This window comes from Thermobia domestica, chromosome 11 (genome assembly GCF_964235325.1).
Source record: "Thermobia domestica chromosome 11, izTheDome1.hap1.1, whole genome shotgun sequence".
NCBI classification, from domain to species: Eukaryota; Metazoa; Arthropoda; class Insecta; order Zygentoma; family Lepismatidae; genus Thermobia; species Thermobia domestica.
The window spans coordinates 259929059-259952866 of NC_137464.1; the positions used below are offsets into that span (position 1 = coordinate 259929059).

Consider the following 23808-nt stretch of genomic DNA (forward strand, 5'->3'; position numbering starts at 1 on the left):
TGTCCCTTTGGGATTCATGTAAAATTGATTCAAATACAAGTTCCCCGCGGCTCAATATGTATTGTACTAATTTTAGCGGCCTATACCGGTAATTTGCATATTTATGAGTCTTCATATATTCGGAATTCAATCACACATTACTATAACGTTCGGACACAAAATTGTTTTTAGTTTCTTTAGATGTAACTGGACAGGAATGTGGGCATATGCAAAACTAATTGGATCAAGTGCTGCTTCTATGACGCATGTTACCCACCCCGGCCGCCATCTTGGATCCGCCATATTGGATTCAACTTTCGGTTTTTCAAATGGGAATATTTGCTAGTGATACTCAAATTCATGTACAATTTTCTCGGAAATTCATTGGTGTAGTAAGTTTTACTGTAAATTGTACCGTTGATTACTATTAACAAGAAATGGTTATAAGTAAAGATAAACAATTTCCTGCAATCAATTAAGCATCCCAAGAATAAATTTTATCTTCGCCTTTAACTTTTTACTAAGTTTTTTTTCTTGCAATCGATTTAGTGTTCTAACAATAGATACCATCTTCCATCCATCTCTTAATCCTTTATTCAAACCGGAAGTGGCAGAAATCCGGTTTTAACGTTGATCACTATAGAGTAAAACGGTAATAGATAGCGAGAAGCGATTTTGTGCAACGTATTAAGAGTTCCGAGAATATATTCCGTCTCTACTCTGATCTCCCTACTAAAACCGGAAGTTGTAGTTGTACTACTATTTCCGGTTTCAATATTAATTGTGATAATATCATACAAATCGAACTCCTTCATCTGGTGTACACAAGACACTGTTACTTTTTAAAAATAAACATCCCAAGGCTATATATATATTCCACGTCGTCAGGTAAATACATCTAATCTACATCAAACTTAGCTAGTGATTAGATTCTTGACCAGGTTACTTTGCATGTGAAATATTTCCTTGTGCGGTGTTTTGGATCTCTAGTTTGGACTTGGAGTCAACTTCTTACACACAAAAAAAATCTATAGTTCTGTCGCTGTTTTAACCGACCTGGCCCAACCCACTTGTTTATCTTCTCTGAACTAGGTGTGCATTGAGTTAATGCAGCGTTGCAATTTAGCACACATGTCCTGAACTTCTCCCAGCTGTATACCTTTTGCTTATTGGCATGATATGGCAACAGAGAAGTGCATTCAAGACCATGAAGTCAACAACAAGACCATGAAGTCAACAACAAGTGAACAACAAGAGGCACTACTTTCTTCTGCTTTATATGACAGTGCTATGTGATTGCAGGACGGTTGATACAGTGACATGACTATACTAAATGACACTGTTGATTAGCTTTATTGTGAATACTCTGTCTAGATATAATAGTTACTTTTAAAAAAATCAATGAAAAACGATTTTTTCCTGATAGGGAAAACTTACTATAGTAAGCTCTTGTTTATTCACAGGAAGATTGTTCTTTTTCCGGATTATCCGCAGTCCGTTTTCCGAATTATCCACGATCCGTTTTCCTTTATTTCTTTTTAAGTTTTTACAGAAAGTTGTTAAGAATAACTGTAATCATAGTTGAAGAATAGGTGTTTTAACAAGGTAAAAAAGGTGGCAAATTTTTTTTGTGATAAAGTAAACCAACAAACTCAAAAGTATTTTCGTGTTGGTTTCTGTCCTTGTCTGGTACATATCCTTACGGATTTATCGCACTCAATTCCACAATTAATCAGAGGTTTACTGTAAATTTGTTGAATGCATTGTTGTTGTATGCAGTGAAAGTGTTTCATTTGATCGATCATTGTAATTTACTTGCGCAATAATTGAAAGGTGTTCTTAACTACATACAAAAACTAAATATACACATACATACTTTACATAAATGGCGAATATTATAAATCATTCTTCATAAAATGGTTGTTGATAGGTGACTCTGATAAAGCTGTAGAAAGTGTTTACAAGTAATTTAACGTTGATATCAGATTAGTGAAGATAGAAAAAGTATTGGCACAAAATATTAGTTATGGGAAGAAATAAGAAGGTGAAATTCAACAAAGTCTGGTAAGGATAATAAAAGGATCACGTGAAGGACATGCATTACAATATTATAGGGTCCAGTAGCAGGGGTGAATCCAGGACGAACTTCTGGGGAGTGGGCGCTGGGTTGTAATACTGCCACTTAGAGCTACTTTTAAGAGTTCCAAACTCTGGGATGGGTTTGTTTATATATAAAATAAGAAAAAGTTTCCTCTTCGGGGGGTGGGGGGTGATCGCCCCGCTCGCCCCCCTGGATCCGCCCCTGCCCAGTAGTGGGATTCGAATAATAAATGCTAATTAACTCTTTTTCTTTTGCAGTAAGAATTTGTACTACATATCCCTTTATCATAGGCAACCAACAATTCGTTGCTGCTGTACTGGTTGCATAGAAGTAAGGGAATGTTACCCATGAAGATGTAAAGGGACTGACTTCATTAAAATCTTACATGTCAGTAGCATTATCTTATAGAATTTAAAAACCATTCATAGAATTTTAGAATTTAAAAATCATGAAGAATTTAATAGTAATTATTTAAAATCGAGACAGACTGTACCAGTCAACATTTCCAGCGGTAGCAACCCACATAGCACACGACGTCCCTAGGACGTCCCATTTTGATCCCAATTATCCCATATAGTTTCCGGGGTTATCGGGATAATGAGTAGACTTCCAGTGGACATCCTACATGGGACGTCCTAAAGGATTTCCACGGGATGTCCCGGATAGCACAGGAGATCCCAGGGAAATCCCATGCCGGATATACCTAGGACCACATTATCTTACGATTTACGAGTGGATATCCGTTTAAGGTTCCGTTTTCCGGGATAGCGGACACCTAGATTCCCGCGGAGGTCCTATGAATGATCCTTGGATGTCCCGTGGACATCCGTGTGCTATATGGGAATAATGCTCAGTGCTATATAGAGTCATTGTAAAAACTAATTGATTCCACTATCATTACATATATATAAGAGAAATATCAAACAAGTGTGACGTTATATCCCGGACTTGAGTAAACTGTGTCGTTAGTTATAAAAGGTTGAGAACCACTAGTGTAGACTACAGTTTGAGAGAAAAAATCGTCCATTTACTCACTGTAATTTTTGAAAACGCTAAGATTTCACCTACTTGTTAAAATGTTTTGCTTGACGCTACAAACTCTGGTTTCTTTTCTATTTCTTCCACATCCCAAAGATTAAAAACCATTTGCAGAATCAATAGATTGGAAGCAGTTAAAAGAGATTAGAATTCCGAGCACCGTGTCAACTCCTAAAGCAGTCAAAGATACTTCCGGTCAAAAGATTAACAAAAGATGAGCAGAATAATTTTCTTTCTCTCTTCTGGAAATGAGGGAAGAGCAAATTGCTTTAATAGAAGTCATTTCCCCTTTTTTGCTGTATCTACACACTCCGATTGTGTGATTTCCTCCTCCTGTTCGGAAAGTTCATTTTTCAACAGACTCTTTTTCTCCTTTGCCATCAATTTTAATCGAAATGGAATCCTGTCTATTGTCAGAGCAAAAAGAAAATGAATTTCCGTTAATGGCTTCTGGTTTGGTCTTTGCCCTCCCTTTTCTCTCTGTGATACCCTGTCATCTCTTTGTAGAGAGAGAGACAGAAAAAAGGGTAGATAGAGTAGATTACTTTTATATTCTTACTGTATTGAAGCCGCAGTATGGAGCTCTACTTCATCTAATTTATTTTACAGAGCACACATTTTATACGTTAAATTGATTGAATATATTTGAGTCGGTCAGAGCTGGAAGTGAGTCAGTTAAAACACACAATGATTTTTCATTTCTGATTTTCCGCGTTTAACCATACACTCAATTACTTCATATTACGTATCGACAAAAAATCTAAACTCAATGGATTTATAGCACACGAAGGAATATGATCATCTGTACGGCTCCTTAATTTGATGATATGTGGATAGGACGTCGATGTCTATCACTGTTATTTTTGGCTTTGTAAAGTCGAGTTCATTGCTTCTTAATACAAGTTAATTCCCCAATCGCTTCACAATGTAACATTTGTCCAATTCCTAATAACCAGTAGAAATAATACTGATGTAAAAAGTTATAGACCAATAGCTATAATCTCTCCACCTGCAAAAATATTTGAAATAATTATTCAGAAAAAAAATATATTCCCGTGTTTCTCTTATTATTTCGTAAAGTCAACGTGGTTTTCTATCCATAAAGTCAACAGTAACTAATCTTGCTGAGTTCACCCACTTATTAGCAAGATAAATTGATAATAAAAATCAAGTTAACACAATTTATACAGACTTCAGTAAGGCGTTCGATGTTATTAATCACGATATTCTTCTAAGCAAGCTGATAATACGTAATTTTTCTCATACCCAACATAAATTTTTATCTTCATATCTCCGTGAACGCAGACATCGTATTCCCTACAAAAATGTCCTGACCACTGAATTTTTAGTTCATTCACGTGTTCCACAGGACTCGAACTTAGGACCTTTGCTGTTCCCCTTATATATTAATGATTTACCTAATATTATAAAGTCACAAAAACTGTTATATGTAGATGATTTAAGAGTCTTCATCTCGGCGAATTTAAAATACCGCTAATTTTACAGTAATTGTGATATCTTCAAATAGATAGAAGATAATCGAAATGTGGAACAAGAGCGCCCTAGACAATATTATTTTACATGAGAAACCGTTATCACGACTCACTTATCTGTTTTCGATTTCGAGCCATTTTGAAAATCGGCATTTATTTTCGCGTTTCTGAACAGCTGAAAACGGAAAGCCACGAGGTGACTTTTGATAACGGTACCTCACACAAAATAATATTGTCTAGAACGCTCTTGTTCCATATTTCAATTATCTTTTATCTATTTGAAGATATCACATAATTACTGTAAAATTAGCGGTATTTTAATTTCGCCGGGATGAAGACTCTTAACAATTTACTATCTCATGAACTCGGAAAGAGGCTGCATTGATTTGCAGAATGACATCAACGCATTTCATGAGTGCTGTGAAATTAACAAGTTGCCACTAAACATTGAGAAGTGCAGTGTAATACCTTATACAAGAAAAATAAATTACTTGGAATTTGAGTATCATATTAATGACATACCACTGCAAAGAGTTGACCAAGTAACTGATCTTGGCGTATCAATAAGATCAAATCTCCCGTTTCATATTCACGCAAATCGAAATGTAAATGAGGCTTACAGAAATCTCGGATTTGTAATGAGACTTGGAAGCGAATTCAAGAATACTAATGTTCTTAGAATTCTATATGCAGCATATGTACGTACCAAACTGGAATACGCGTCTATAATATGGAACCTAATGCGGAAAAATATACACACCAATTACAAGTAATTCAATCAAAGTTTATGCGCTATTTAATATATAAAGACACTTGGATCTATCCTTGATACGAATAATATCTTGAACTCTTACCAAGCTATTCAATGTATTCTCTTGAAGCAAGAAGAGCTAATTTCCTTTTGTTTTCTGTATAAACTAATATATAATGAGATAGATTCGCCTATATTATTGTCCGAAATTCTCTTCATGTTCCGAACAGGAAAATGCGCTCACGGCTACAAACATTTCATGAACCACTCCAGCGTACTAATGCATTAAATATATCGCCTATTAGGAGAAAGTGCACAATTTATAATAGTGTCCAAATAAAATGTCCTACAATAGATATATTTGTTATAAACATAAAAAATACTTTGATAGTAAGACTATCCATGGCTTTGGATTGATTATTTTATCCGAAACCGTTATTATAATTTAAAGTAAAGTGTGTTTTAAGCTTTGGTCAGTGTATCTTTTGTTAAAAAAAAATACTTTGACTATATAGTTTAGCATGTAAAACAAATATTATGTAATGTAACCATTCATGTATACTACTGAATTGGTGTAGACTACAGTTTGAGAGAAAAAATCGTCCATTTACTCATTGTAATTTTTGAGAACGCTAAAGTTTCACCTACTTGTTAAAATGTTTTGCTTGACGCTACAAACTCTGGTTTCTTTGTAGCAAACTCGGAGGGTGGGGGGGTACGGTAGCTCAGCAGTAGGGCGCTTATCTCTGGCGTATAAGGTACGTGATTCGATCCCCGGCCAAGTAAGTTTGTGGTGGACGTCGTATCCGTGAGTTTTCTCGGGGTACTCCCATTTTCTTTCACATTCTCATTCCACCAAATGACTCCATCATAATTCACTTGACTCAATCATCCGCCTCCCTTAGCCTAATTGACATAATCGTGGGATGTTAAACTGAAGGATTTTATTTCATTACATTTCGAGCAAGTTCGGTCTTCTCCGTAAGCCCTGTATTTACTTATTTAACTTGGTCGCACGACTGACCAACTCTCTCTCCAGATGCTACTAAATCGAAGTGACTACGTCAAATCCGTTCTTTGAATTATGTTCAATTATTTCAACCAGTGGCGTAGGGAAGGGATACCCCAGAGGGCCCCCCCAAAGAGGTCTGACAATGTACTTTGGTACTTTGATGTTTGTAATTTTTTATATATTTTTATGTTTATATATTTTTTTGTTTATAATTTTTCTATATGTACCTATAACAGCACTTGCCCCCCCCCCCAAACACATCCTGGCTACGTTACTGATTTCAACCGAAATTAAAGGCTACTTATCGACTTGCTCTTCTCTTGTCGACTGGAAATCAGGAATTTCAATTCAAAATTGCTCAAGCGGAAAACGACAATTACTTTCTATACGATTATCACAGTTAAACAAAGCTTTTGTAGTGATTAACTAAAACAACACGAAGTTGGACAGGGACAGAGCGCACGTAGGTCCTCCGCGCATTTCTCCAAAAATGAAATGAAATCTCTAAGTTTTACGTCCCACAGTTATGCCGGCAAGGCTAAAGGAGACGATGATTATGCGAAATGAATGAAATGGTGGAATTAAGAAAGTGGGAGGAAACGGAAGAATTCCGAGGAAATCCACGCACACGGTATTTGTCCACCATAAAATTCACTTGGCGGGGGCTGGGTTCAAATCCGGGACCCCAAGTACCAGAAGTGAACGCTCTGCCACTGAGCCACCGCGGCCACCCCGCGCATCTTTCCATTATTAAATGATCCTTCCTCGTGACTATATGGTTAAGATATGTGGTTTAGGCGCAGGAGACCCGAGCTCGATATCAATTCCCTGCGGGAGCTCATGTGGTTGAGATTCCATATTAAGCTGTGGTCTGCGTCTCATATAGCCTTGTTACTGAAATAGACACTAAGCTCCAAGGCCGCGTTTCCATTGCTTCCGAGTGAGACTGCGAATTTCCCAACACGTGTAAATGAATTCCAGTAGTTCCGAATTCCGAACTGCGAAGACCGACGAAAAGTTGCGAATGCGAATGATTTTCCCACTCGTGTGAATGGAGCGTCGTCTGGAGTCAAAGCGATAAAGTTTTCAGCTCAAGCAAAGCCTACAGAAGCTGTGTTCAAGGGCGTCCATGTTGTGGTTTCCAAGGGAGGGCAAGTATAGGCGACGTTTCAAAAATAGTTTCAAATTTTGATGTAACATGTAAAAATTCTATGGGATTTTCGATAGTCTGAAGTAAAATTTCCTCTGAGGGCGAGCGCCCTACCTTGCCCCCCCCCCTGATGGGCGCCCTTGGCTGTGTTTAGGGAAAAATTACAAGTACTCGTATACCAAGGGCAATTATATATTTTAGAATAGTATAGACAAGATTTTGTTGTTACCTCATGTCTATTTATTCAAAATATTTTATCCTGAATAGAACATTGTTGATGTTAATGAAGACAGGCTGCAGTTGAAGATCGAACTCATTTCTGCGTATATGTGCTTAACCACTATCCTTATTAGAAGTCCCACATTTTTTTTATATCTTCACTTTATACAACGTTATCCAAGTATATTATAGTTTTTTTTTTTAATTTAACGTTCCACGAGAATGTACCGACGTTAAGGGAGACAGTGATGATACGATGAATCAGGGACGTACCTCACCCCTGAACTCCGTGATTTAATTTTGCCTTTCACATTTGCTTAGAGAATCTACGCATGCCTAATCGGCAATTTAAATAAATACAATAGTTTCTATATTTTTTAACCCAGTCGTTCCATATTCAAGTAATAAGATATCTGCAAATGGATAGTCTTTTAATAATGTATCATTGCCAAAATTATTAGCTAAAAATCAACTGTACCGCATGATGTCGCTTTTATCGATAGTAAACACAAATGATGTGGAGTTACGGTTTCCGTTCTATTTCGTGATTCTTTCAATTTTAGATCTATATTTTACGTAAAGTTAATTTTCATTTCAAAAATACTCCTTGCGAGCTATACGTAAGATAATTTTACATTTGTAGCCTACGTGAGTATATGTCCGAGGCGCATATATTGTTTTCGCGCTCGACCCTAGCCACAGGAAGTAAATACACAATTTCTGATTGGTTGGAGTTATCTGTTGGCCCGCCCCCGTAGTACACATGTTAACTACGAAGTTGCACCACCCGAGTGCGACGCAGTGTTACGTGGTATTATCATGGGAGTAAACGTGGAATAAAACGAGCCCTGTGGGGCTTCTAATCCCATTCGCTCGCTCAGCTATGTTTCATAACGTAAGTAAATCACTTTTTTTTTATCAATAAAGTTGTGTAGGAAAATGGACTAATTGCCACGTGACATTACGTCAGAACCGGATGGTGCAACTTGAACGTAAATTTAACTACATCCCAAGGAAACCAAGGAAACGTATGCCTACCTTTTCCCTTCCTGGTGCCTCCGGCACCTCCCCTCTCTCTAACTTCCCACTGCCCCCTACAACCCGTTGCTTTGCGAGGGCTCCACTTCTTACTCTCCTGTTAGTTAATAACGTCATTGTTTGTAAGGACTATCAGAAATCTCTAAGTAAATGGTGGAAAAAGCACAATGTATGCATTATATATTACATACAATGGCAAATGAGTTTTATTTTCATCTTATTTTAATGATACAAGAGTTATAAAAATTTTAAAGAAATAAAAACTTTCCTTGGGGCGGGTTTGAACCCAGCCAAAAGCGATTTTCATTTCTAGCCTGTTCGGCTACGATGACCGACAGTAGCTGGCGTTTGATTTGTGCTATATGTATGCTACGTGGCGAGAAACGGATAACTCCAACCAATCAGAACCATGTATTTAGCTTCTCTGACTAAGGTCGAGCGTAATTATAACATATGCACCTATTCATATAATGCTACTAGTTTTGAAGAAGAAGAAGATTACATTGAAGTCAATAAATCAGTATTGTCCAAGGATCTTATAAATAGAGGATCTGCTCATATGTATTTTCACCCTATTAAATCGGTGAAGCCAAAATGCAACCGAGCATCGACACGTCTGATTGGCTACTCCAGTTTCTACCATCGTCTGATTGGCTACTTTCGTTTCTGCCATGATTGTTGGCTCAAAACATTGCGATGCTATTGGGCAGAGTAGGGGGTGGCGAAACTGTGATGTATGGCTTCAAGATTTTGTTGTAAGGGCAGATCCTTTCTATTGTCAACCTGTACTTTAAAAAAGTATATTTTAATACTTTCAAAACCGTTTAATGAGTGATCGAATCCGTAATGGAAGTTACGTGTTAATTCTTTGTTCGGAGGGACAAAACAAGTTTAAAAAAACACACACACAGAAGAAACGAGTTGTTGTTACGGAAGGGTAATTAGTGTGTGAGTAATCTATGAAGTGAATATAATAAAAATGCAGTGTGTATAATGGAGGAACAAGAAATATTGCCGAGGGAAGGCCAAAACTAGGTAAACAAAAGCCGTTGCCGATATATAAAAACCGTGAAGGTAAGTACAATGATAAACTTCTCGTGAAACACCTAACCTAACCTAACCTAACCTAACTGAAACTAGCATAAACTAACCCAAATTAGCCTATATTCAGCAAAAAAATATGCATTTTTAGAAAAAATCTAGCTCCTCAAAAGTAGAATTTATTCGAAGTTAAATTTTATTGTACTGAGAACCAAGCAGAAATAAACAGAAAGTAGAGAGTAAATACGTACATATTCAGGAATAGTTATAAATCTTCGTACTTCCATTTTATAAATCACTTGACAACACTCGTCAAAAACACTATGGCAAATGAAGAAGTCATATAAACTTATCAAATATAGGCCTATAACTTCTTATCCTTCAGTTACTGAGGCAGGAACAGAACGGAACGAAAATGTGTGAGTTTAGAAATGGTTTTTACTCGTAAATTGTATGAAATCTACGTGTAGATCGAACTTGCATAAATCAGAATTTAAATTCATTCGTCTCAAGGCTTGAAAAAGAAAACAGCAATGTTTAATAAATGAATTCTTTTCTTTTATCCTTTTCAGGTCAGGAACTTGCCTTGAGAGAACTTCACTCAATGATGACGAGAATAAGAACATTCTGATAAAACAGTCTCTCTCAAGTTGAAATCACGGATTTTTTTTTAAAGTTTTTTTTTAGTACTTTCTAAAGGCAACGGTGCAAAACATAGTGAATTCTTTATGAGCCCACCACGAGCAGAAATGTCTTTGCCATATCGATTAGAGACGGGAGACCCATCAAACCTTAAAAAGAGAAGAAAACCTTTCTAGTTCTCTCGTTTGTGCAACGCAAAGGGGGAGGAGAGAGAAGCCGATGCAAGAAGCAGTGAAGAAGAGGAAAGAGAGCATGTCCCTTTTTAGATGAATTCTCGAAGGGATTGTCAAAGCGAAAAGCGAAGTGTATGATGGGAGAAAATGAAGAAAAATTGATGGGATACCAAATAATAAAAAAAAAAAAAACAGTAAAAGCAATCGTAGAAAGTCAAACAGGAAACGGAAAAGCCGAACATGTAGGATAGTAAGAAGCCCGATGGGAATTCATTGTGGGACACAGTTATTGAGTCTAAGGAAAACCAATGATTGTTTGGTGTATAAGATGGGAAAAAATGGCGTATTACAAGGTTACATTATTTGATAGATCTCTTTCGAAATAAAATTTCTTATTTTACGTTCCTCGGTTATGGCCTCTTCTCTCCAAGAAACGGATAATCAATAGACTTCAATGATGATGAAATACTTGATGGAAGAAGAAGGTGAGGGGAAAGGAAAACCCCCGAGAAAACCCACAGGCACGATGTTGTCCACCATAAACTCATTTGGCCTGAGATCGAATCAGAGCACTTTAGCACCAGAGGTAAACACTTTACCACTGAGCGACCGCGTTCCACAGATTCTTTTTGAGATAGAGCTCCTCCGTGGTTAAGCGGTTAGCGTACGTGCCTTTGGCGTGGGAGGTCCGGGTTCGATTCCCGGCGGGAGTTCATGTGATTCGGATTCCACGTTAATCAGTAGATCCACGTCTCATATAGCCTCACTGCTGAACGGGACGTTAAACTCAAAATCAACTCAACTCTTTTTGAGATAATGATTTCTTGTAGATATACATTTAGTTTTTAAAGTTTCGCTTCATGTCCCTCCGTTATGCCGTACAGGCTAAAGGAGACGGTGATTGAATGAGAAAAATGGGAGAAAACGGTAGTATTCTGAGAAAAGCCACGGATACGGTGTTTGTTCACCACAAAGCCCACTTGGCGCGAGCTAGGAACCTCACACGCTCTATACTGATCCAAAAAGAATTTTGTTATAATAATTTGGGTAGTACAACAGTACAGGTCTCAAAATAAACTACTGACTTGATAAGTAGAAAGTATTTTTCAAATTATATTCTCTTTAAGTTTAGAGAAAAAAATCTACATAAAGTAAATAATCAAGTTACGGAACAAAATTAATGCTAATCTAACATTATGAGTATACGTATAACAATCCGATAAGAAATTGAATTCTGTTTGGCTTCTGTTAAGAACATTGAAAGACTCAATTAACACAACAATCCTCAATGAAGTATACGAGGAGGTATCAAAAAGTTCGTGCAATCACGTAGAAGACAATCCACTCTGGAGAACTCTGACATCATGATGGTATTAGCAAGGACGCCGATTTCTCTGTAAATTTTGGGGGGAGGGGGCATTTAGATGCAGAAGTTATATATATGAGGTTTTTAAGACAAATTGCATTCAAATTATGCCAAATATTGTATATTCATAAATACAATAGGGGCCCACATGACCTTTGGGGGGGGGACAGAATCGGCGCCCTTGGGTATTAGTCCTTCTCTATGTAATTACCGCGCATAGGGACACATTGTTACCTGCAGTTCTTCACTTTCCATAAATCTGTTTTATGGAAGTCTGTAGTTGGGCTTTTAAACCAAAGATCAAACCTCAGAAATGGCATCATCCCTACTGTTAAAATGGCGTTCTCTGAGTGGGTGCTTTATTTTTGGTGAGAGAAAGAAATCACTTGGTGCTAGGTCCGGTGAGTATGGAAGTGGGACAATATTTCATACCGTAACTGCCTTCATCATGGATGCATGGGCGGAATAAGCAGGTGCATTCTCTGCTAACAGCAGCACCCCTTTTATGACCAATCCATGACGGTTTTTTTTTATACAGTTCCTCTCGTAACTTAGTCAGGAGATGAGAATAATAGGTACTATAGATATGCTACATTGACTTGATCCCTAGTCTTCCGTTGCAAGCCCTGCTATCGGCTGAAGGAATTCCAGTCGCTTTCTCTCGCTTAGCAACAGCTGAACCCTTAGTGGTTCAACGCGTGGGGGTGTGAGGGTGTGAGCGTTAGTTCGCATTTTGCCATGGCTCAAGATATTTTGGCAGCACAATAGTAAGAGTTTGTAATAGGTAATCTGTCATGATGATCCCTTCACAGTCCCAGAAAACAGAAAGCATCCCTCTCTGCAGACTTCTGGAGTCGGAAGGAGGGATGTTTCCATTGTTTTTTTCATTTCCTTCATTTATAGGTCATAAAGATAAACCCAACTTTCATCCATTGTTACTAGTTTGCCGAAAAAGTTCTCTTCATCCACCTCACAGCGACGCAACATTTCTCTTGGAGCATCCTCGCGATTTCTCTTCTGAAAAGGCGTGAGTAGTCGTGGTGGCAACCATCGTGCCGACACTTTCTGAAGACGCAACTGGTTATGAATGATATTCCAGGCAGACTCATAACTCATACATATTGCATACATAACACTTCCAATGATTATCCTCCTGTCTTCCATTATGATCTCTAATTTCTCCGTCAAGGCGGGGGGGGGGGGGTCTTCTAGATCTAGAGGCGTCCGCGGTGGTCATATGCCCAGTTTGGAATTGCCGTTTCTACTTGGATACCGTCTCATAGGATGGGATTTCACCCCATAGACTTCTTTCATCTCTTCGTGGATCTGCTTGTCTGATTTCCCCTGAAGATGGAGGAACTTAATAACTCTCCGTGCCTCAAGCTTGTCAATCATTTCACCTTCAGTGATTTATTTGCAAAAAAGAAAAATAGAAAAAGAAAGAAAGAGTTATTGCAACGCGTCCAGAATTTTCATGATTAACATAAAAGGACCTAACTATAAAATACATGTACGAGAGGATTCGACGTTCGTCATCTTTTAAATGTAATTGTAGGAACTTTTCGATATCCCCTCGTATTGCACAAAATTCAATTCATTATTAAGATTCAATATGTAATCTTATATATCTTATTAATATATAAATCTTTCCCCAGAACCTAGGGAAACTATAATTACGTTGTATTCTAGACTACTCATACAAATGATCTTAGGCATTTGTTTACGATCGCAAGATCTGCCTGTGAAAGGCTTGAATTCCGCTCACCAGGGAGGGTAGGGGAATTAGGAATGAAATATTTTAGATTTGTCTTATTGTCCATATTTTTTCCAAATTTTACGGACGCCAACTAATGGACAACTTGATTGTAAAAAAGCCTATGACTCGGTTAGGAGGAAAACACTGTAGAACATTCTTACAGAATTTGAAATACGAAAAAAGCTAGTTAGATTCATTAAGATGTGTTTAAATGAATCCCAAAGTAAAGTCCGAGTAGGAAAAAATTTTCCGGGAGCTTTCTCGTCGAGAATTGCCTGAAACAACGAGATTCGTTGTCGCCATTATTATTCAACTTTGTCCTGGAATACGGTATAAGGAAAATCAAAGATAGCAACCAGGGCCTAGAGCTGAACGGTATTCACTAAGTTACGGCATATGCTGATGATGTAAATTTAATAGGGGGTGATAGGAGAACAATTAAAAGAAATGCAGAGATTTTATTAAACGCTTGCAAGAACATGGGTTTAGAAGTAAATACAGAGAAAACTAAATTCTGGAGATCGTCGGGATCATAATACGGCAAATTATGGATGTGTTAAAATATCAAATAGTACTTTTGATAAAGTGGATACTTCCAAATATCTAGGATCAATATCAACAAACCGAACGCATAATCATGAAAAAATTAAATGCCGACTAAAAGCAATGAATTCGTGTTATTATTCGTGTAACCCTTGTCGACGCGAATTCTGTTGAGGAATTTAAAGCTTAAAATATATAAAACGATAATCATGCCTTTGTGTTGTATGGTTGCGAAATATCGTCGCTTACTCTGAGGGAGGAATGCAGACTGAAAGTATTTGAAAGCAAAATCCTGAGACGAATATTCGGACCCAATAATAACGGGAATAGGGAATGGTGGAAACTTCATAACGAGGAACTGCATAATATATACAGTTTACCAAACATTGTTAGAGTCATCAAGTCTAGGAAACTCAGGTGGGCAGGTCATGTAGACAAAATGGAAAAAAGTAGGAACGCTTTCAAAGTTTTACCTGGAAGTTCAATCGAAAGAAGAAACTTTAAGAAGACCTAGGCGCAGATGGGAGGACAATATTGAGATGGATCTCGCAGAAATATAAATACAAAGTAGAAACTGGATCCAGTTGGCTAACGATCAAGGGCACCGATTTCTCTGTAAATTTGGGGGGTGGCATTCAGATGCAGAAGGTATATATATGAAGATTTTAAGACAAATTGCAGTCAAATTATGTCAAATATTGTATATTCATAAATACAATAGGGTCCACCTGAGCTTTGGGGGGCCCGGGCCCCCTCGACCCCCAAGGATCGTCGCCCTTGCTAACGATAGAAGTCAATGGAGAGCTTTTATGAACGCAACATAGAACCTCCGGGTTTCATAGGCTATAGAGTTTGTTTGTTTGCATAGAAGTGCGTGATATATAAATTCTAAGATTATATAACAAACAGAAAAGTAAACTGTAAATAAAAAAAGAGAGAGAGGGAGAGGAATACAGAAATTACGCAGTACTTGGTAAAAACAAATACTTATTATTACAGCCGAAAAAGAAATGTATAAATTCAGATTATTATCATTAATGGCTTGTTATTTCTTGCTATTTTTTCAAGTATTTTTTATTGTTGTTAATGTTAACGCACTTTGAACATAATTTGATTCGAATATTAATTAATCTCTTTCTATTAATAGCATTTTAAATTAGTTTAACGAATTAAGAATTTTATCAGATTTAACTTTTTGCTCATGAATTGGAAATTCATTCTTTAAAATAACGTATCTACATATGTTAACGTACTCTATAACGCTTTGTTTTTTTATTATTATTATAAATGGAACACGCAACCAAAATAAATTGATTACCTTATCAACGGTAAATCTTTTCAGTGCTACTTGAGATAAAATAGTCAGCTAAAAATGGTGTCCATGACTCTATTTTAACTTGTTACTGTTAAACAATACAAAAATAGTTGCAATATTATATTCCTGTTGAAAGTGCACAACAACACACGTTATATCAAAGTAATTCACAAATTCTAAGTACCGGTACCTAAGTACAAATAGTTACTACATTTAATATTTTCTTCAGTTTTTATGAAGTGCATTAACCCGTCAAGATTCAAAGATAGCTGATTCAGATCGTTTTTACACTTACGAAAGAAAAAAATTAAGTACAATTCTGAACCAGACTATTGTATGATGTATATTTCTTCATACTAAACAATCGTTCAGTTTTAATATTTTATACCATATTAGAAAGATCATTATAATGAACTACCGGTAATCCGGACTAATGTGCAGCTGATATAGGTCTAAATACCAATCACTCAATCTTTCTATGTAGTCTCCGCTGCTCACAAAGATCGTAAATACCAATCAATCGTTTTATATTGTCTTCGCTGCTCACAAAAGACGTAAAAAACAATCACTCAATCTTGCTATATAGCTTCGCTGCTGACAAAGGCCGTAAATACCAAACAATCTTTCTACATAGCTTTGCTTCTCACAAAGATCGTAAATACCAATCAATCGTTTTATATTGTCTTCGCTTCTCACAAAAGACGTAAAAAACAATCACTCAATCTTGCTATATAGCTTCGCTGCTGACAAAGGCCGTAAATACCAAACAATCTTTCTACATAGCTTTGCTTCTCACAAAGATCGTAAATACCAATCAATCGTTTTATATTGTCTTCGCTTCTCACAAAAGACGTAAAAAACAATCACTCAATCTTGCTATATAGCTTCGCTGCTGACAAAGGCCGTAAATACCAAACAATCTTTCTACATAGCTTTGCTTCTCACAAAGATCGTAAATACCAATCAATCGTTTTATATTGTCTTCGCTGCTCACAAAAGACGTAAAAAACAATCACTCAATCTTGCTATATAGCTTCGCTGCTGACAAAGGCCGTAAATACCAAACAATCTTTCTACATAGCTTTGCTTCTCACAAAGATCGTAAATACCAATCAATCGTTTTATATTGTCTTCGCTGCTCACAAAAGACGTAAAAAACAATCACTCAATCTTGCTATATAGCTTCGCTGCTGACAAAGGCCGTAAATACCAAACAATCTTTCTACATAGATTTGCTTCTCACAAAGATCCTAAATACCAATCAATCGTTTTATATTGTCTTCGCTTCTCACAAAAGACGTAAAAAACAATCACTCAATCTTGATATATAGCTTCGCTGCTGACAAAGGCCGTAAATACCAATCAATCGTTCTATATAGCTTCCGCTGCTCACAAAGAACGTAAATACAAATCAATTAATCATTTTATATAGTCTTCACTTGCTCATAAAGGACATAAATAACAATCAATCTCTCTATATAGCCTCGCTCCTCACATAGGATGTAAATACCAATCAATCGTTCTATATAGCTTCTGCTGCTCACAAAGAACGTAAATACAAATCAAATCAATCATTTTATATAGTCCCCACTTGCTCACAAAGGATATAAATAACAATCAATCTCTCTACATAGTCTCGCTGCTCACAAAGGATGTAAATACCAACCAATCGTTTTATATAGCTTCGCTGCTGACAAAAGACATAAATACCAATTAGTCAATCGTCTTATAGAGTCTTGCTGGTGACAAACGACGTAACTATAAGTCGATCAATCAAGAGCAAAAAGCATCGAGAACAATTATTTTCCCAAATGATCGAAAATTTTAGAAAGGTTAGAAATATGAAATGCCTGGAAAACTAAAAGAATGTAGTAGAACAAAATTGTAGATAGATTATATTAGTGAAAAAAAAACCTTTCTTCTATATCTACGTAAAAATTGAACAAAGGTTCTTCTTCCTCTTCTTTTTTGACCAACCAATAAATTTTTGAAAAATGATGGATTCCAGGAACAGACGTGTTCTTTCATATAAAAAGATCTATGCTATACGTAATAGGGTTGAGCTAAAATATCGATTGCAATCAAGCTCATTAAAAGACTCCCATTACACTTAGTTGACCGTCATTGATTGGTAAACGTAAAATGCGTAAAATTAGTGCCATGCGAGAGAAGTGGAACACCTTTTATTTAACACGTAATACCATTGGAAGAAAACACAAGAACCGACCGCTTGGGAAGCTATGGGAAGTCTATAATCTTTTTTAGCCAAGATCCTGTCATACACGTAAAAGAATAACAATGTGTTATTTGTAAACAACAAATAATATTTAACAATTTCACATTAAAATATATAATTATCGTGTTTAATACACATAATAAACTAGCAAATGTCACTACACGTTAGAGCACGGTGGATCAGTGATAAAGTGCTTAATTCTCGTGCGTGAGGTCCCTGGTTCAATCCCCAGCGAAATAAGTTTGTGGTGGAGAAAACTGTGTTTGTGGGTTTTCTCGTTATACTTCCGTTTCCTCCCACAGCCTCATTCCACCGATTCTTCCATCATCGTTCACTTGGCTTAATAATCCGTTTCCCTTTGTCTAAAGAGAATAATCGTGGGATGTTTTATCAAATATTTAATTTTCATTCAATAAAGAGACCAGAACGAACTTAAAAAGAATTAATTTTTCTTATTAACTTCCACAGGCTTTACACCTATTTTTCTATGTACTTTATTATTATACTCATTAAACAATTCTTGTAATATACTGTATATCTATCCATTTATGATTTCTTTGAGTACTAAACTTTTTCCACATGTTTTGTTTGAGTTGAAACGTTCTGCGGTATGTTTATTGCTTTAAGAAGACATGTTCAAAATGACGGGCTCAAAATTGAAAAATTCGCAAAATATAATCTCCCTGTGACTTACGGTTCCCGAGATATGTATGGCTCCTTACATCTCCAGAAATCCGAACTTGTTTGGCCAATATCTCGGGAACGGTAAGCAGATGATGTTGGTGTTGATAAATACCTAAGAGGATGGTGAATATTTTGGTACCAAATAGTAACTGGTGACCACTGGTCAAACCAATGGCCTGTTGGATAGTGGCCTCCGATTACTATTTGATACAAAAATGTTTACTATCTTCTTAGGTATTGATCAACACTAATATCATCTGTGTATGATTTACGGATCCCGAGATATGGCTCCTTACATCTCCAGAAATTGGGCACTTTTTGGCCAATATCTCGGGAACGGTAAGAGTGACGCGAAAAATTCCATCACTTTTTTGAGATAGTTTTTGATGCTCTATTCAATGGAGGGCTCAACATTTTTTAAAAAATCGCAAATAACAGACACACACAAACAGACGTAGAAAATTCAATAACAAACTTTTTAAGTTCGTTGAAAAGTACTTCCGCATGAAGTAGAAAATTTAAATAACATAGTTTGAGATGTATATAGATTTTATCAATAGAATAGTAGCAAATCAGTGAAAAACGCGAAATTTTACTTATATCAAGGGGTCTTGCCCCCTCAAGCAAAATCTGAAATGACACTCCTGCTTTCACCAATAACGGGGGATGGTAAAAACATGGATATTTAGATAGAGAACATACTAGTTCCTGTGTAATTCTTTAAACCGCTTGGGATAGGTCCTATAGTTTCTAAGTTAGAGAGTTTTGAAAAATGATTTTTCGAATTTTCAATGGATCATAACTCTGAAAGGAGGCATTTTTCGGCCCATGTTTATTAGAACTTTTTTCTTTCATTTCGTATAAGGAATCGCCTCCCAAAGTTTGTCGGTGGAGTTACCTACCACCGTATATATATATATATCTTATATATAAAAGAGAACGCACAAATCCTTTGTTCCCTCATCACGCTAATACGGCTGAACCAATTTCTTTCATTTTTGGGGGGTTATTAGGATTTGGACCCTAGATGGTTTTTATCATATCACTTTAATTTTCAATTACCAGTGTCTTGAGATAATTGACCATTCAAGTGTCCATAACGTACAAATCCTTTGTTAGTTCATCATAGGTAAAAATAAACGTATTTATATGCAACCCGCATGACCGTGTCACTCGGCGGGTTAACATAAATGACAGGCGATATAATGTTAACATTTACTGCAATCTACTATGGTTTTTATCATATCACTTGAAAGCGAAAAAGTAAAAATTATCTAAGTAACAAAGTTTATTGCGTTCCGGGGTGACCGCAGCGAAGCGGGGTGAACGCTGCTAGTATATATATATATATATATATATATATATATATATATATATATATATATATATATATATATATACCGTACAAAAATAAATAAATAAAGTTGTTTCAACTTTTTTAAAAAAAAACAAAATATATATTCATCTAGGGTGCATGCAAAAAAATGCGTAGGATAAAATATTACATTTTAAATACTTCTTTTCTAATTCGCATGTAATATTTTGTCATACCAAACTTTGATATGATAAATTTTCGTAAGTTACATTACGGAAAACTTAGGATTCACACCGATACAAGCTAATAATAATTTTGTCTTATAATTTTTTTTTTAACTTTAACATACCAAATGTTATGGAGCTTGAAACAAGCTTGCGTTGTTATATGAAATGTTTTACTGCAGCGGTCTTCACGTGTCAAAAAAAAAAAAAATGTGCACATGGTCACGGGTTCGATTTCCGGTGGGAAAACACAAAAAAATACTTTCACAATCATATATATACAGAATGTTTATTTGTTATGTAACCAACATTCAGTAGTGAAATCCTCACACATAAACAATTAGAAACGTCCGTATGAGCATAGAGCGAAAACCGTGTTGATGTTAAAGTTACGGGATGCCGAAGACAAGGAAAACGTAACTTTGAGAACGCCTAGCTCAAAAACTATTAAAAATATTAAACGTGGTTAAAGAACTATTAGAGGAGCTAGTACGCTCTCTATCTAAATATCCATGTTTCAGAGTTAGGTCGTATCGCCTGAACTAATTTTATGGAGGAAGCTGGGGTATTGGAACCCTGATTTAAGTATGGATAAGAGAAAAAAAGGAAATGTCTAATGTCTAATTATCGGTTTATTAAGATGAGATGTCGTGTACATGAGTATTATCATTTGTAAATTTCACATTATCACTAATTTTAATATCCGCAATTATGCAACCGCCTATAACACAGTTTTACGTCAAAGAAAAGTGGTTGATAACACTTGCAAACCAAGTTCTAGCTTTAAATATCATTTGACGTCAGTGATATAAACAAGAAAAAGTCGTACAAACAAAAGATAAACTAATAATTGCAGAGCTACAGAAACTCGAAATGCTCTGAAAACGAACACCAGGGCAAAGGATTTGAAAAACTACTTACTGAAGAGTGAGAGTAGCATAGTACAGCTCATAGATGACGAGAAGAACCCTAGCAGAAGTAGTGTGACGTAGGTATGGGCTCGTCCACTTTTCGCACGGGGCTTTCAAATGACACCACAGAATAGCACACAGATTACCCGGAGTAGCAGACGACATCTAAGTATAGACCACACCTCAAAAACCGAAAATGGACTTGACCGTGTCGTTGATCTTTCCCCGCTGCCCCTGTTTTAGGGTTCTTCTCGTCATCTGTGAGCTGTGCCTTCACTGACATCTCACTTTTTCTATTCAACAGTAGATTCTGTAGTTCAGAAGAATGTTACGATTTTGTTAATAAAGTATGCACGTGCGTGTGGGTCAAAATGAGCATGGAAAAATTACTAAGAACAAAAATGAAAAAAGCATATTTAAGATGCCAGTTGGTTCTACTTGTGTGAGTGTGTAAATACAACCTAGGACGGTGTAATTGGAAATAAATGAAACCTTACGTTTAACGCTACACATTCCTGCCCTAAAGGTTGAGAAGTTGAGTGAATGATTACGAAAACATCTGGGAAATAGGAAAATAAGAGGAATGGGAGTTCCTATTTATGAAACATGTTAAAGGATTTAAAGATGAAACTTATCGGAAAAAGCTTCTGCATACGTTGCATGAATGTGATTCGGACTCGAGTGTTGAGTTCCATAAGTTATTTCTCATAAGGAACGAAGCTGACACAGACTTCTGGAAACGAGTTTTGCGGACAAATGAGGCTTCATTCAATATGAACAGTCGCGTAAACAGACACAGTTGTGTTTATTGGAGTGATACATAGTGTAAAAGTGAGGGGGAACGCGGGAAGACGCCGTCCCTCGACCTCGAAAAAATACGTATGCCCCCCAGTTCCTAAAAAATTACAATGGGCAAAGATAGACAGGGGGACGGCGTGACGTCATGCTGCTACCTACCGTCCCCCTACCTTTTCAGATCCACTTTTACCCCCTGAATAATACCAATCGACAAGAAGTTGTGACAGAAGAATTAAACGTCCCTGGTGTCGTTGTTTTGGGTGGTATTTGGAGTGATGGTGTCATAGGGTCATTGTTTTTTGAAGGGACTATTACCAGCGACACATACCTTCAGGTGCAGGAAGTGATGATTACAGTTGAAAATAATGTTCGTTGCACATTCAGTTCATGTGGCAACACGATGGAGCGCCACCTCACTTCGCTGTTTTTGTGAGGGTTTTCTTTAATCAACATTTCAATGAAAGAATTGGTCGTCGTGGTGCAAGAGATTGGTCACCCTATTCATGTGACCTCATACTATGCAACTTCTCCATGTGAGGTATTGTCAAGACGAGGTATTTTCCGCGCAACCGCAGGATTTGGATCACACTTCAAACAGTTAATTAAACAATCACTCAAGAGATTGGATGCCAATCCTCGGTTGTGTTATGAGATGCGCAAATCAGTCAGTACCTTGTGCATTAAACATGACGAGAGACAGTTTGAACAATACCGACAAACTATACAAGAGATGATTTTTGCTGTTCTTAGGTCGTTGTTGCGTTTCCTGGCTTGCTACTCTAATTATTTCCACCAATGCATTTTCTAATGATTTTATCGTGTTTTATTTATCTTAACCCATAACTGTTCGAATTACTTTTTTTTTTCCTGATTTTATAATATTTTCAGTTACGTTTGTTCCATATGATCGTACTAAATGTGAAAATAACGAAATTTTTGCTGTTATTGTTGTAATGTGTTCACTATGAGCCGTGTCACAAAATTCCACACACAAAATCTCTGAGGCATTAAAAGTTATACCTATCTGCGTGTCCATATGAACACGCTGGGCGGTTATGGGTTAATTCTTGTGTAATAAATTTTGTTTTCAATGTTTCCCTACGTAACCATATTGGTTTCATGTAATAATAGTAGTAAAGAATTTTAGCCATAAATTTAGTAATCAAATCTCTAGATGAAAATCTGTCTTATAAACACATTTGTTAATCCTTAATTACTTTGAGATTGTAGATAGTTTTTCTATTACCATTTTTTTTTTGTATTTTTTTATCTGTTCATTCTAATCAATGATATTATTATTATTATTAAATTACGAAATTATTTTTACATGTTTTCCTGCATTATTAATTAAAATTATTTGTTTATTTTTTGTGATACTTTGAACAAAACGAAAAATGGTGGACATTTCAAACAATAAGTGCTGAATAAACTGTTCCTTATCATTTATCATTACTACTACTAGAAGTGTACGTTCTCCGCACGGCTAGAAGGTTTGATGAATGTTAATGAATGAATGAATGAATTTCAGGTTTAATGAATAAATGGTTAATGGATCAATTCCGTTTGTATCGGAGAACACCCCCTCCTTTCCCCAAGCCAAAATCTGAAATGACTTTATTGGCTTAAATACCACATTCACATCTTCAACTTATGCGAATGCTCAAGTTCGGCATCTTTTGAATAAAAGGACCGGAAACTTCATTGCAGAAATGGCCTCTTTCCTACTTGAGGAGCGGAGTTTTTGGGAACACTGTTAACACATATTTCTTTTGTTTTTAATTCAGGTTTTACCTAGGTATTTACCAAATGTTAGACCTCCAACTTAAGCGAATCAGATCTCCAACTTAAGCGAATCCTCACATTTAGCATTTCTTATGCAAAGAAGTTAATATTATAAAAAATATCCCCTTTTCCCCTTTAGCTGGAGAATCTTGGAAATCAATGAAACTCGCATTCGATTATTTTTAGTTAAGAGTTTGCATACCGAATTATGGCCTCTGAGCTGTATCTGGTGTTTGTTAAA

The 23808-nt window shown here is 36.4% G+C and overlaps 2 protein-coding genes across 2 annotated transcripts in view; one reads left to right on the forward strand and one right to left on the reverse strand.

The window, feature by feature from the left end:
• The window catches only part of LOC145664984 (glucose dehydrogenase [FAD, quinone]-like), a 146268-nt gene extending 135737 nt beyond the window's left edge, over window positions 1-10531 (forward strand). The window contains exon 11 of the mRNA XM_081732156.1: window positions 10395-10531. Within this exon, the coding sequence (XP_081588282.1) occupies window positions 10395-10476 (82 nt within the window). The 3' untranslated portion in view covers window positions 10477-10531. The remainder of the gene's footprint in view (window positions 1-10394) is intronic.
• Window positions 1-23808, reverse strand: part of LOC145664453 (uncharacterized) — a 50039-nt gene that overhangs the window by 21180 nt on the left and 5051 nt on the right. The window lies entirely within an intron of this gene.